This window comes from Tenebrio molitor, chromosome 7, assembly GCF_963966145.1.
Source record: "Tenebrio molitor chromosome 7, icTenMoli1.1, whole genome shotgun sequence".
In the NCBI taxonomy this organism is placed as follows: Eukaryota; Metazoa; Arthropoda; class Insecta; order Coleoptera; family Tenebrionidae; genus Tenebrio; species Tenebrio molitor.
Window position 1 is genome coordinate 6,060,869 of NC_091052.1, and position 15,194 is coordinate 6,076,062.

General features: G+C 37.0%; 5 protein-coding genes across 14 annotated transcripts in view; 3 read left to right on the top strand and 2 right to left on the bottom strand.

The window, feature by feature from the left end:
- LOC138134508 (bone morphogenetic protein 1) overlaps positions 1-5,428 on the top strand; it is a 56,779-nt gene extending 51,351 nt beyond the window's left edge. For 4 of the 8 annotated variants that reach the window (XM_069052814.1, XM_069052816.1, XM_069052815.1 and 1 more), the window contains one exon: positions 60-5,428. In XM_069052814.1, coding sequence (XP_068908915.1) covers positions 60-292 — 233 coding nt within the window. In that variant the 3' untranslated portion in view covers positions 293-5,428. The remainder of the gene's footprint in view (positions 1-59) is intronic. The other 4 variants (XM_069052818.1, XM_069052820.1, XM_069052819.1 and 1 more) reach the window with 3 other exon arrangements.
- Positions 5,429-5,494: 66 nt separating this feature from the next.
- LOC138134527 (myosin heavy chain kinase D) lies at positions 5,495-7,278 on the bottom strand. The gene is made up of 6 exons (XM_069052856.1): positions 7,137-7,278; positions 6,653-6,772; positions 6,362-6,595; positions 6,172-6,307; positions 5,965-6,122; positions 5,495-5,891 (listed from the first exon to the last, which is right to left on the bottom strand). Exons 2-6 carry the CDS (start codon positions 6,767-6,769, stop codon positions 5,658-5,660), a joined length of 879 nt encoding a protein of 292 aa, XP_068908957.1. The 5' UTR covers positions 6,770-6,772; positions 7,137-7,278; the 3' UTR covers positions 5,495-5,657.
- A 564-nt stretch (positions 7,279-7,842) lies between these two features.
- LOC138134541 (small lysine-rich protein 1) lies at positions 7,843-8,291 on the bottom strand. The gene has a single exon (XM_069052869.1). It carries the CDS (start codon positions 8,125-8,127, stop codon positions 7,882-7,884), a length of 246 nt encoding a protein of 81 aa, XP_068908970.1. The 5' UTR covers positions 8,128-8,291; the 3' UTR covers positions 7,843-7,881.
- Positions 8,292-8,558: 267 nt separating this feature from the next.
- Positions 8,559-12,836, top strand: Hsc70-2 (Heat shock protein 70 cognate 2). Its single transcript, XM_069052840.1, has 4 exons — positions 8,559-8,886; positions 10,882-12,033; positions 12,077-12,406; positions 12,460-12,836. The coding sequence occupies exons 1-4, from the start codon at positions 8,713-8,715 to the stop codon at positions 12,709-12,711; spliced, it is 1,908 nt and encodes a 635-aa protein (XP_068908941.1). The 5' UTR covers positions 8,559-8,712; the 3' UTR covers positions 12,712-12,836.
- A 260-nt stretch (positions 12,837-13,096) lies between these two features.
- On the top strand, positions 13,097-15,044 carry LOC138134523 (transmembrane protein 135). Of its 3 annotated transcripts, XM_069052851.1 has the most exons (10): positions 13,101-13,236; positions 13,366-13,533; positions 13,585-13,724; positions 13,775-13,898; positions 13,969-14,117; positions 14,171-14,225; positions 14,275-14,445; positions 14,513-14,653; positions 14,707-14,873; positions 14,928-15,044. In XM_069052851.1, exons 2-10 carry the CDS (start codon positions 13,369-13,371, stop codon positions 14,974-14,976), a joined length of 1,161 nt encoding a protein of 386 aa, XP_068908952.1. In that variant the 5' UTR covers positions 13,101-13,236; positions 13,366-13,368; the 3' UTR covers positions 14,977-15,044. The 3 variants fall into 3 exon arrangements, with proteins under 3 accessions (XP_068908954.1, XP_068908952.1, XP_068908953.1); XM_069052853.1 differs by lacking the exon at positions 14,513-14,653 and having other exon boundaries at positions 13,097-13,236; XM_069052852.1 differs by lacking the exon at positions 13,101-13,236 and having other exon boundaries at positions 13,243-13,533.
- The last annotated feature ends 150 nt before the right edge of the window (positions 15,045-15,194 follow it).

Genomic DNA, 15,194 nt, shown 5'->3' on the forward strand with positions numbered 1-15,194 from the left:
CGCTTGAGGCCGGTCCGTCCGGCCGAAGCGTCACCAGGAACCGTGTTTTGTGTGCGCAGGCACCGTGGAGCCGCCCCAGGAGGACCACACGTTGGTGTACGTGTGCGCCATCGCCGCCATCCTCGTCGTGTTGGTGACGCTGTGCGTGCTGTGCCACAGGAAGCGACGGCGGCGTCGACGCGGCGTGCACCGTCCCCTGCAGCTGCCCGTCCCGTCGGGCTCGTCCAGGCGCCCCCCGCAGCACGTGTGCGAGGAGCTGGGCGAGCGGTACGCCAGCGTGGACAGTGTCTGATGGTGGCTTCAACTCCCGCGGGACCCGCACTCTTTCCTCATACGGTTACTGCCGCCGCCAGCAATACGCTCATTTTACAGGGTCACTCGGACGCGTCGTCTACGTTTTATCTAGTTACCTTTACCAGACTAACTCAAGTTGGCCTACCGTGTTGTTTGTTACATATAAATGTTGTTCGGATGCGGCCTCGGCGAACGCGGGGTCGCGCTACAAAAAAAATCATGTTTTTGCATATGCAATATGGCCGCCCTTCGACAGCGTCGTCACGATAAAGAATTTCTGTTCGGGGTTGGGGAAGTTGGAACGATTGACAGGCGCAGGTGTTTACGATGCACGGATAAGTACATATCTTCATTCACTCGTGCGGTATTTGCGTTAAGGACAATAAACTTTACAACAAACCACCTCTCTTCCACCCCACTTCCAGTTCATACGCGGTGTACACAAAAATCGTTTACAGATACCTACCACATTGATCATGACAAATTTTAACGCTATTTAATACATAATATGACGCTTACTTCATTTCGCACATCTTTAATTCTTTTTTAACCTCAAAATTTATTTTTGTCTATTACAATCTCTAGCTAATACTTTTCAAACTAAAATTTGAATAATTTCACTTATTTACGCAATTTTCTATTTTACTAACATAAAATTTAGATTAGATAGAAATAAATGATTCATACTGGAGCAACAACATTTAATTGAAATGATTTTAAATTTCAAATGTAAAGAATCGATTGGTTTGAACTGTTCACTCAGTAGACTGCGAGAAAAATGTTTTTGCCCCGCCCTGGTGGTGGGGTTAATGGAAGTGGCCTATTTTGTATATTCTAATTAGAGCACGATGATTAGTGAATTCTTTTATAAACTACATTGGGATTGGGTAGACATAAGATTCGTCGAAACGGTCGAAATTCGCAAAATGTTATAAAAACGAGTCAAAGAGAAGCGACGTCGACGTACGAGTCATGACGTCATTATGGCACGCTTTACACAGAGATGTATTTAGTAATGAATTATTTAAAATTTTACATACGCGTCTGTTGTTAAATTTGTTAGTTCAAAGCTGAATTTCGCCAATAACAGTAATAACACTCGGTTAGTTAAACTGTTAATTCCCAGGAAGGATCACGGGGACGTATGAGCGTTCTTTGCCAAAAATAAATATCATTCGAACTGTGTCGAGCCGTTAAAGCCGTCAAATCAGATGTTAACACTGTAAAATTATGAAATCTTAGGTCAGTTGTGAGTCTTAGTTGTTTTGTTTGTGATTTTCTTCAGCTTTTCTGAATATAAATTAGTCCGCGTCTGAATGATGAGATGCAGGTGAGGTTCTTGCAGGTATAAGCACGCGCCAGGCAGTGGAAACTAGTTTTTTTGGTGATATGCGAATTTCGACCATTTCCACGAATCTTATGTAATCACACGATATTTACAGTTTCACCAATTTAAATTTAGGAAATATCATTATCAAATGCAATAAGAATTGAAAAAAATTGCACGATAGTGGAATATTATTGCCTCCTCCAATTATCCTTCAATTTCAAATTTCGTTTTTAGAGAAAAAAAAACTATTTCAAAATCAAAATGGTGGATGCGCCGGTTTTACATCGTTGTCACTCAAAATATAAAACACCTACAAACATGATCGTTATTATAATCGATCTTACAGCTTATCCGTAAAAATGATTAATTAATTTTGGTTGTATATTATAAACAATTTAATTTAAGATAAAAATAACGCCTGTGCCTAAAAATTATCCAAACATTGCTTTATTTTGAAAATTGCGTAATGTCAAATAACGAGCCACCTTAGAAAATTTTTTGAATTTAGAAACAGACGTTTTATGACCGTTTTGAATAAATGATTTTTGGAAAATGTAAATTAATTGACGTGTGGAACATTCACAGGAGGTCCTAATATCTGTAACATGTCTCGTACGAAAACGAATAAGACAATAACCGAATTTTTGCAACACCGTCGTTTAGGTGGTTGGCGATGTTCGTCGCAGGGTCGGCTTCAGTTGTTGGTTGGACAATCACTAGCTCAGTATTGCTGACGGCTGGCCGGCAAACCGAACGGCCTCGGCAACCTGTGGAGTCAATAAACAGTGAAGAAAAAAACAACACTCACTACACTAACCCACCCCCGAAGATATTTTTTAACAATGTCGATAATCCAATATTTAAACAATAATAGTAATTAAACAAATCACGTGGTTTAATAAAGTATAAAAGTATATAAATGTTAGTGCGATGTATACGCAAGACGTAGTTAAAAAAGAGTTATTGTTCGTGAACTACGTGAGGACGGAAGTTGGTGATGAAAGAATGAATCAGTTTGGAAAACAACCTAAACCTAGAGACTTAATTTAATCGAAACAAAACGCAAAATAATCTATTTTGTACGTCGATAGGTTTTACGTTGATCACAAGTTCGATATTTATATAATATACATTTGCAATAATAGATAGTTTTGCACAAATTCGCACAAACAGAGCTATTGAACTATCGACGTTCAAATTGTTATATACAAGAAAACAAAAAAAATTGAAAACAGGTGCTCTAGATTTTATTTTTACAACGAATATCCATCTTCCTGGTGCGTAGATCTATAAGATGGCGACGTAGGTTGTAGCGAAGAGGATCCAGTGCGTGTGTCTGCGACATCTACTGCCGTGTTAGATCACATTTGCTTTACATACGAGTCTCGGGGACTTTCCCGGACCCATAATTGTTCACATGTTGTTATTTATAATCCAGAGACTGACGGTTAGTGTCACACTGAGATCGTGTGTCAGACACTCGTGCAATTAGTTATTATAATCTAATACATATTACTGACGAAATGTACGCACTTTATTTCATGATGTCTTTCGGAAACAATACTTTGATGTAGCTATATTGTATTAATATGTATTCAGAATATGCTCAGTTAAATTGAGTCTGACTTGTTTATTAGACACACTTCTATTCGATTTGGTAGCATCGGCGCTCGCCCTTCGGCACTCCCTCGCGGACGATCTTGCGAGCTGGTCTACAAGAAACAGTCAAAGTTTTTGTCTTGAGTCACTCTTGCGTTTAAATTTTAGGATATTCAAGTAAAGATAGGATACGTGCGACGTTCATGCGGGACCGGCCGAAGGGTCGTCGGCACGATTCGTTTTGTAAAGTATGTAATTCTATTGGCGTTATTTGTAATTTCTTATTATTGGGCTTCCTACAGACTTGAACAAGTCTCGTTCGTATCCAGTCTACCATTAGTGCAAGCTGCTGCACATAGACCGTCATCTAAGACACTACAACGATCGGAAGTCATTGGTGATTTAACTGAGTATACACTACTTGAGAAACATTTTGGTGAACCCCCTTCGTGTCCGTGATCTGTTACAAAAGAAAATTTAATCACATCACACACCAATCATAGCTCGTAAGTTCTCAAAGATGTCGAAGTATTTTTTTAGGTACCAAAATGTTTCTAACTATTGAGTGTAAAAAAAAAGTATAACATTTTCATTGTGTTTGATTGGCATTGCAGAAAACGTTGTACTAAAAACTAGTTAAATATAGTCGTCTGGGCTGACGTAAAACATGATTGTAAAAATATATGTAAAATAAATAAAATCGCCGCAAATAACACAGTGATTGTTAAAGTTAAAATTCTTACACTGATGCTACGTTCTGTGTGTTTTTGAGCAAATTTGGTTTACCCGGTCCCGAAGTAAGTGAGATTCATTTCGAAGCTGTCAACTCTGTATATTGTATAGTATAAACAGAACACCAAGTAGAGTACTGATGATTTGCTGCATATATTGTAATTGTCTTCCCAAACAGTCATTGTGTTTTTTCGCAAATAAATAATCTGTATTTTAGGATAGCTTAACGAATTATCCTAATACTGCAACGTTGTCCGTTTGCCTTATTTTTCCAAACGTCATCCGAGCAAGCTGCGTCCCCGTTTCAAGCAAACGTCGTGACGTTCGCCTCCCTTTCCCAGAGGGCGCTCGTTATCATCCGCGATTTAAATACTACTCGACCACCAGTCACGATGACAGTCCGGTAAAAATACAAGAAGGATCGCAGCTTGCTGGGACAGTCCTTCTGTAAAGAAAGTAGTGGGTTTGGTTGGTTGCAGTAGCGTATGCACTCAGTCTAAGTAGGCCTCGGCCAACACATTGTTACTTAGGATAAATCATTATTTTTAAATATTATCCACTCGCGATAGATATTAAATATTGTATGTATGTATTCATACATATGCAGTTGCCAAGTGACGGTGTTAGGTAATTTAGTCACTGTCATTTACATATAATCACTCACATCAGCCAACTGTCAAACAAAAATGTCTCTATTTGCCTTAATTGACGTGGGGGCGCTGCAGCGTCGCGGCTGCTCCCCCACTTTTGACATTCTGTTGTTTTTCACAGGATTGGGGGAGGTAATTCTTTGGCAGTTGACCCAACTGAGCACTGCGCGGCTTCCATACTACCCACACCTGCAACTGCGTACGCGCACTTTGTTATAACGAGTTGTAGAGACTCTAGATAGTCACTGGTGGCACGAGTCGGTCTTTATCAGTTGAAACGTTCCGTAATTTTTCATGCAACATCCAAATCTGGACCGGTTCGTGCCTGCGGTGGGCAACAACAAGAACCTGGTTAACCGATAGTTTTCGGATCGGGCGAGTGATTGTTGATTTTTGTTTTTTTTTTTGAAAACCCCCGTACCACATGATCCGAAAATTGTTGCTTATTCAGAACGACAAATACACATGATTGTATTTCGAATTCTCATCTCCATCAATATGTTATTTGTTAAATTAAAAAAAGCTGTTAAGTACTGTTAAGTATAAGGATAAGAGGAGGTCGCATTTTCTGTAACATAATGTATCAAAATGCTCACAGCGACTAGGCTCGACTAAATAAAGAGTATTCCACTGTAAACCTACTCCTTTTTTCACACTGGACATTTTAGGGTTTAGTTAGTCGACACGAACGCCCTCTGCTCGAAACGGAAGGCGATCTCCTCGCGGTTTCGAGCAAAGGGCTCGCCCAATCCACCTTTGTTTTATAAAACTTGAGTTTTGCGCAATATCTCGTTGATCTAATTAAAAACACAAAATGTTACAACGTGTTTCATCTACCCGCACACACTTACACCCCCCCAATTCTACCACTAACGACGCAAAGACACCGTCTTCATTTAAATTTTATTTTTAATAATGCAATAATTCAACTATTCTAAAAAATATATCCGCATAGCAATCGCCAAGATTTAAAAGTTTCTAAAAAACATAATTTAAAACACATATTCCTTAATTCACGAACACAACTCGGCCGTCAGTAAAACTGTCGCACTCTACAAATCTAAACGAGCAATGTGACCATCGCTACCAGCAACGTACACTTGTCCTTTTTCACCGTCGATCATAGAGTTTATAATAAAATCAATAGCGCAGGAACCATCTGCTTTAAGAGAATTATTTTCAACTTTCCACTGCTTAACAATTTTATCCCAACCACCGGTGAACACCGAACATTTACCGTCCCAATTTGCTGCAACACCTGCATTGACGATCATGTCGTGAGCTTCCTACAAAGAACCAGGTTAACACGTCAAAATAAATATATTTTTTTCTCAATCTACGACTCCTTCATCGACTTACACTAACAGTTGATAATTCTTTTATGTGCTGATTTTCACCAATTTGATTGAGAAGAATATCTCTTCCGGTTCTACTCATAAATATGGACTTATCTTCGATTAAAATTATGGGTCCTCTGCCTACAATTGTCGCCTTGACACCAAAAGTCGGTTTCTCTCCTGAAACGCAATTTCAAGAAAATTGTCCAGAAATTTAATCCACACAAACCATTCAAATGCAAATCCGTGACGATAATGTCATGATCTTTGGACGCAAATACGAGATTTTCTTTGACCGCAAGATCTTTAACAGGTATGGCAACATTGATTGATCCGAAAAATATCTCGTTCTTGTAAATTCTCATCTAAAAATTAAGACACTAACAATCGAGACTGTAATTAAAGGATTCAGTTATTACATTGCCTTGATCGTCGCCAATATACAGTACTCCCTTGTCATACTTCACTTTCCAAAACTCTACTTCCTCGTCTTTGACTAATGTTTTCTTGTCTTGGAGCGTATTGAGGTCCCAGCTTTTGACGGTGCCATCGTTCGAACAAGTGTAAAGAGTGTCGTCGCTTGCAGTTACAGAAAATATCGAACACGGATGAGCTTGCACTTCTTGAAGGAATTTCAAGTCTGGAGTCCACACCTTCAAGCGTAAATTGTAAAATTGGATTTGTCAACTACAGAACTGTGTTTATTGTACTTTAACTTTGCCGTCGTCAGCAGCAGTAAAAAGTTTTCCTTTGTGGAAGATGATTTGATTGACGTCGTACTCATGTTTGTTCGAGTCGTCGGCCTTGCAAGCTACGTGAAGAGGCATATTCTGAACTCAGAAAAAGATTTTCATAGTTATGGGGATTAGCAATGTTGTAAACGATGTAATATTCTTTTATTCGTGCTGCGATAAGTTATTATGCGGCTTAATGTAAACAAGATTATTTTAAAAATTATTGTGTTTGTTAAACGAAAACACTATAAAAATATTTCAAAAGAATTTATTATAAGTGACTACACATTAATATAAACAATTGAAAATATTATGTTCGAAAGTTTCCAGAATGTTCTTCACTTAGGTATTAACTTAATTGTCAGGAAATTCGTTTCTAAATTTAAAATCTCATTTCAACGAAAAGTGTTATGAGTAAGAGTAACTAATTTCACGATAAAGTACAAAAAATATTACTTACGTCTTACTGACAATTGCAAAACAACACCCGTTCACAAATTTCAATGTTATTAGGACCAGTCTGCTTTTCACCTCAACTTAGCGCAGCTATATGGATAGTTTCTCGGGAGATTAATATAGATCCCGTCTTTCTATTTTTAAATCAATTGCATGCCAACGCTGTTCTACGTAGGTACTGTTTTTATGTTATTAGTTAAATTAACAGAAAGAAATTCGTGAAAAGTATAACTAACAAATAAGTAGAAACAAAAATAACCTTGAGCAGTTTAACAATTTTTCTATAAGTAAAAACATGCTAGTTCTTGTAAACTGTTGGATTTCTCATTTTTCAAATCTCTTTATCAATTAAACATTCAATACAGGGTGATTTACGAGGAATAATGAGCCCGACGGAATAGAAAATGCAACCCGCAATTCATCAGGAGAAAAACCCGGACATTTACCGCTTCGATGTCCGGCTTTTTGTTGCAATGTATTGTGGGTTGTATTTTCTATTCCGTCGGGCTCATTATTCCTCGTAAATCATCCTGTATTAATTAATTTATTTTTTTCGACAAACTCAATATTTGTTGCATAGACAACCATATAAACACCGAAGTAAAAAATATTGAACGCATCTTGAAAACCAACATTTTCTTTAAAATATCACAACATATTTTCTCCTATTTCAAAACGTCTGGAAGTACTGCCAAATAGAAACAACAAAATATCTCGACAAAATTTATTCATTTATTCCACACATTTAACTACTTTTTGCCTTTCTTCTTTTTCTTCTGGGCATCAGGCCAAGGGAATCCTCTCGATTTTAATAGGTCTTGAACGTTGTGACAAATCGTATATGCGTTTTCCATGGCCGCTTCCGTAAAAATGTCCACAGTACATCTGGAACTTTTCGCCCTTCCACCTTTGCGGCCTCCTTTCTTCGTCTTCACGGATTTCTTCTTTTCACCGTTTTTAGCTTTACCTTTCTTCTTCTTGCCTTTACCACCCATGTCACAAATACAGAAAAAAAAACAAGAACTTTACCACTCGATGTCAAATTTTTACGGCAGAATTAGTTCAATAAATATTGATCAAACGTTGTTATGGAAGGCAGGGTGAATGTGGAGAACCTAAATGAAAAAACATGTTTGGCACAAGTAGAGAAATGAAAAAAAAAATTCCTAAGTGAGGATTTACTCTTTTAAATATTTAATAATTGACGAACAGAATTGATGTAAGTTTCCAAATATTTAAACCCGCCATGTGCATCTTGTTAGGCAGATATTCGCACAGAAAAAAATAAACACAACTACTTTTTCGTGGTATCAAAACTGGCTTAAGTTTTGACGATTTGGTCAATTAACGCGCTCGTTGGGCCCATTTGGTGATAATATGTCATTTTGAGGGAGTTTAACACGTCCCCCATAAATTTCCCGTAGAAAATAAATTTTGTGCCAAAGTTGCAGCTGCCCTACTTTCGACAAATGCTTGAAATACAGATTTAGAGTATCGCGCTTCGGTGGGAGACTCCGCCGGTGGAAGAGATACAACTAGTCAAGTTTCAGTCTTGCAGTTTTACAGTCGCTTACAGCACAATGGGGAAAGTACCGGGGGTCGGCATCGATTTGGGCACCACGTACTCCTGCGTGGGAGTGTGGCAACACGGCAAGGTGGAAATCATCGCCAACGACCAGGGTAACAGGACAACCCCCAGCTATGTGGCCTTCACCGACACCGAGAGGCTGATCGGGGACGCCGCCAAGAGTCAGGTATTTTTCCCTTCGGTGATGAATCAATCTAAAATCGTCCCGTGGCTATTTTCGAGGCGATAAAGTAAAAATTCGCCAATAATCGGCTTGGACGCCCGCCAGAATTTGCGAAAGTGCAGCCTTTGAATGAATTGTCGAAATTCTGTTGTAAAATTTTGCGTAGGAAGTTGTACAAGTTTTTCGAAATCATTGAACTAAGCTGAGAACGTACGGAATATTTTCTTACTTGGGCAAGAAAATGTGCTTGCGTGAGGTAATTTTACGTGTTGAGAAAGGTCGTGGACCATATTTGGCGAGCGGAGTTGCTCCAACGCTAATATGACAAACATTTTGACCAAATAAGATAATCGCAGAAGGTTTAATCCATTAAGAGCTCCTTACGCTAACTTATATTACGTTATGTAAGTGGGCTGAATGCCATAACGGTCGTAATGTAAACAGCCTGTAAATTGTTATGATTAATATTTTAAAAAGCAACAATGACATGAATATTTCTAAAAGGAAACGTGAGTAACAGATGTTAAAGTTGTGTGTACAATGCTGTCACTCTGATTTATGGAACATGAACAACACCTAAAAAACGTATTCTTTTTTATGAGAGCTTTAATTAGGTATTTGAACACAATTCATCTGTTTTTTTCTTATTATAAGTTTATGACATGTTTTTTTATTAATATAATAAAATCTGGTAGGCAGTTTCTTAAGTTTATGATTATGACAATATAGTTAAAAATGTTGATAAAAACTGCAAAACATAAATATTTAGTTAATAGTATAATTGTAAAAAAATTAAGTTAATAAAAAATTTGGTTTAACAATAAAAAAACCGTTTTTACTTTTTTATTTCTCCTTTATCACGATGGAAAAAAAATAATTCAAATAAATATTTTTAAATAGAACAAACAGATTAACAACCAAAGTATGTACATTGAGTCCTGTTTTAATTTTTAATTCTTAATTAATAGTATATTATATTATAAGTGATAGAAATGCATCATTATACGAGAGTGAGAATTTTGACACTTCTCACGAGTTTCATAATGGCATTTCGATCACGTGTGATATGCGACGTTTTATCTTACAGGTGCAACTATTGCCAAAAATCCAAGAAATGAAGTTTCATTCAAGTAATATGACAGCTGTCAAATTTACTCACTTGTGAGTACTTTATCCCAAGTAAAATGGCAGCTGTCAAATTGACTCACTTGTGAGTACTTTATCTCACTTGTGAATAATATTTGATTTCTGTCACCGAAAACAATGGTCTAAGGTAGCTCAAAAACTCAACCTGTAAAATAAAATAATTTTTTTAAGTGGAGTACTTGATAATCTTCTTTTAATCTTTTAGTTATTACTTTTAATGTAATCAGAAATATACCTTTGTATATGTTTTAACTATCTTAAATTGGGACAAGTTGTTTGTCAAATTAGTGTTGACTTACTTTGTAAATCAAAATAATTTATTATTAAGTTTTTATAATTTACCAGCAATGCTAAGTTTAAAATAATTTACAGCCAAGTTTTATAACCATGACATTCAGCAATAAAGTTGACCCCATTCTGTTTTTTTAATAATGTAATAAAACATCACAAAAAAAAAATACACTTAGATGGACACAATAGGCATATTGTTATCACTTTTGGGTTCTATTTGTTCAAGAATGTTCCACTCATCCTCAAAAGAATTATTGATTTAAAGGTGATAAAATGTTTGATTCATCATTCTTTCTAGAAACGTTTCTATTTACACTTTAAGACCTATTTTAAAACACGTGTCTAAAATTAAATAAGCGCACAAATTCACCACCCACGCATTTGTTGGCGCAACATCAAAATTATTTCATCAAGATCATATTCACGATTCAAATATTTACAATATTACACTAAAAAAATGAAAAATTAAACTAAACGCCCCAAATCCGCCTGGACACTTTCAAAAAATGTTTCATCATTCACCGTTATTTTTATCAATTCCTATCATAAAAAATGTTTTAGGTGGCGATGAACCCGAAAAACACAGTTTTCGATGCCAAGCGTTTAATCGGACGGAAATACGACGACCCTAAAATACAAGAAGACATCAAACACTGGACCTTTACTGTGATCAACGATGGAGGCAAACCTAAGATTCAGGTTGAATACAAAGGCGAAATCAAGAAATTTGCTCCTGAAGAAATCAGCTCGATGGTTCTCATTAAGATGAGGGAAATAGCAGAGACGTATCTTGGAGACAAAGTGTCAGACGCTGTAATTACAGTTCCTGCATACTTTAACGATTCGCAGAGACAAGCTACTAAAGATGCAGGCGCCATCGCTGGGTTGAATGTCTTGAGAATCATCAACGAACCCACAGCTGCCGCCCTGGCTTACGGTCTCGACAAGAACCTGAAAGGAGAGAAGAACGTTTTGATTTTCGACTTGGGTGGTGGTACATTTGACGTTTCTATCTTATCCATAGACGAAGGTTCGTTGTTTGAGGTTAAATCCACAGCTGGGGACACCCATTTGGGCGGCGAAGACTTCGACAACCGCCTGGTGACCCACTTCATCCAAGAATTCAAACGCAAGCACCACAAAGACTTGAGCGGGAATACCAGAGCTGTACGCCGCTTAAGAACTGCGTGCGAAAGAGCAAAACGAACGTTGTCTTCCAGTGCTGAGGCTAGTCTCGAAATCGACGCCCTCCACGAAGGCGTCGACTTCTACTCGAAAGTCAGCAGAGCTAGATTTGAAGAGCTTTGCATGGACTTCTTCAGATCGACACTGCAACCGGTCGAACGAGCTTTGACCGATGCTAAACTCGACAAAGCGGCGATTCACGATATCGTACTGGTAGGAGGCTCCACTCGCATTCCTAAAATCCAGAAGATGCTCCAGGACTTCTTCTGCGGCAAACCTCTCAATCTTTCCATCAACCCCGACGAAGCTGTGGCCTACGGTGCCGCCGTCCAAGCCGCCATTTTGACAGGAGACACGAGTTCGCAAATCCAGGACGTGCTGCTGGTGGACGTGGCCCCTCTGTCGCTTGGCATCGAAACTGCTGGTGGGGTCATGACCAAGATTGTCGAGAGGAACTCGAGAATTCCCTGCAAGCAGCAGCAGACCTTCACTACTTATTCAGATAACCAGAATGCTGTCACGATTCAGGTGAGACATTTTTTTTAGAAAGAGATTGCTGATGTTGCTTTAGGTGTTTGAAGGTGAGCGCGCCATGACCAAGGACAACAATCTTCTGGGAACGTTCAATCTCACTGGAATACCACCAGCACCACGTGGTATCCCCAAGATCGAAGTTACTTTTGATTTGGACGCCAACGGTATTCTCAACGTGTCAGCCAAAGACAGTAGTACCGGAAAGTCCGAACGAATTACGATCACCAACGATAAGGGTCGCTTGTCGAAAGCCGATATCGACAGGATGTTGTCGGAAGCTGAGAAATACAAGGCCGAAGACGAGAAGCAGAAAGAAAAAATCACCGCTAGGAACCAACTGGAAGGCTACATCTTCAGCGTCAAGCAGGTAAACTGTTGTGAAATAGATTTTTCGTTGGGTTTGTTACACTTTTTGATTAGGCTACGGAAGACGCACCCGCTGATAAACTCACCGAAGATGATAAGAAACTCGTTAGGGATAAATGTTCCGCGGCTTTGTCTTGGTTGGATTCGAATCAGTTGGCCGAGAAAGAGGAGTTCGAGGATAAACTGAAGGAATTACAAAAGGAGTGTTCTCCTGTTATGATGAAGTTACACCAAGGGGCGCAAGGAGGCGCAGGAGGTGCAGGAGGCGCAGGAGGCAAGGGACCCACCGTTGAAGAAGTCGATTAACTTTACAAATTTTGCTTTAGAAAATTTTAATGTCTGTAGATTTTCGCTATCGAATTGCATTTACGGCTAACAGCTCAGTTTGTGTTATAATAATTTATTTTTCCTAATAAAGGCATTTTATTGAATGTTTGAATTTTATTATCTCTACATTTTATCCTGATATTATCTCAAATATGAAATTTAACGTCGTTTATTTTTGCTAGGAATTGTTCTTAAATAATTATTTTCATTTTAACATTGTCTAATCGTGGTTTATCATGTTTTTACAACGTACCTATGCCACTGATAAATAGTAACAAGCACCAGTTGCTTTTAAATTTCTTTCCTTATTGTTTTCGATTCCTCGAATAATAAATACGTTATACATATATTTATGCAAAACTGATCGTATTTCACAAAAGAAAATTTAACTAAAACTGTACGACGATTTTAATCAACTGGTTTATGAACAGTTAGTACGCATAAACAATTCAATTAACCAACAGTGACAGTATCGTCACAGTGACAGTATCGTCGTCACATTTGGTGAGTTTGCGAATTTCACTTATGTCACCTGCAGTATAAAATATTCTTCCTTCTTTTCTTGGTGCTTCTCCAATTCTTAAACCCCGTTCTCTATCTTCGTACTGTTCATCTTTCATTGTACATTTCTAGACAATGGTCATTATCAGTAAACCATTATTTTATGATAAAATAGGCCCCGAAGTTAAGTGCAAAAATTTAATACACTCTTGGACCGACAGTTGTGTAGACGCAAATTTCACTATAATTTTGCGGTATCTTGTTAAAGGTGTATTCTTCTTTTACTTGCCCATTTATCTAGTAAGTATTTTTTACTGAAATACTTGAACCTTTTATAAGACGTATCGTTAGGTCAAAATCATTGTCAACCACAGGAAAATTGATAAATATGATAAAAATTATTTTAAAAATGTTATCAAGGCTTATCTCAAATCTCAGATGTATGGAGTTGCTCTTGGTACTCTGATGGCAAGTACCATATGCCTGAGCACGTAAGTCAAACATAAAAATTCTTGAGTTGCTTTAATTAAAAGTCCCACAGTAACTTTACAGGACGACTTTACTACTATGGCATTGGTTTTTTACCAGGTCTTATGTCAGGCCTTTCAATTTTTTTCGAGCATCCTGACAATCGCCACCTCAATACATTAATCTGGTTAAATATGGTAAATAGACATTGTTAATTTTTTTTATATTTTTAATAGACATCTTAACATCCTTCTTGATTTTTTCTAGGTAGTTGAAGCATTATTTAACAATGCTTATCATTTCAAGTTTATCGAGTGCTCCGCCGTTAAAGAAACTATTATATTTATGTTTGCCAGTGCTCTTTTAACACATCTTTTAATGACAATTGACAAGAAAAAAATTCCCATAAATATCTGGTGTTTTAAACTTTTCTATACCTATAACTCGTTTACTAATATTTATTTTTCAGGTTTTATAGGCCGCGCAGTTTAAAAAATGATGATATATTGAAAGATTGTGTGCTTGTATGTTGTAAACCTTATTAATTTTTATAACGAAAATATAATATTTTAGGAATTTTTTAAATATTTGGGTATTGGATGTGGAATAAGTAACGCACGATATTTGATTTCAAGAACTGCAAATCTGTTTAAAAATCCCATTAAAACTATATTTAGATCGCTTTTTGATCGAAATAATCTTAAATTTAGTTTGGTCTTTGGTGCATATGCTGGTTTGTTTAGGGTAAAGTATTGAAATAAGAAAAAATGCATCATCTTTTTTTAATTATTTCCGATTATATTTTTTTAAGATTGTTTCTTACACGCTTCACAAATCTTCACAAAGTACCAAAACTCTTAACGCCACTATTGCCGGGTTTATTGCTGGAATTGCTTATTACATTAATCCTACGATAAACATTTTAACAATCGCAATTATTACCGCTTTACAAGTAATTTTTTTTTTTTCATTTTATACCTACAGATTTAATACGGATTCTTCTAGATGCTTTGCAAACAGTACTTATTAAAACCAAAATGGTCAGAAAGGATTTTTTTCACCGAATTGTTGTTTATGGTCAGCAATGGTTTTCTTTTACACAACAGAGTTGCGGCTCCCGTCACGTGTCCACACTATTATCTCAAGATGTTGAAACTTGCATCAGGAGGATTGTAGGTTTGAATCACTAAGAATATTGTATAGTATATAATTTTTATAACTTGTAGGATTGACCAATTATATTTAAATGTAATAAAAAATTATATATTAGCCTAAAAACTACAATTTTGAAGCTCCTGTTAATTTTAATTAGAAACATTAAATAAAATATACAAGCAAATTGACAGTTGACATTTTAAATTTTAGGTTAGCAGCCTGTATTAGCCCCAAATTACCCATTTTTGTCATTTTCTCTTTAAGTTTGTCAAATATCATTTAAATTGTATTCTAGATACCTACATTTGTTTCTTCTCTTCATAATTAAATTTGTCCTC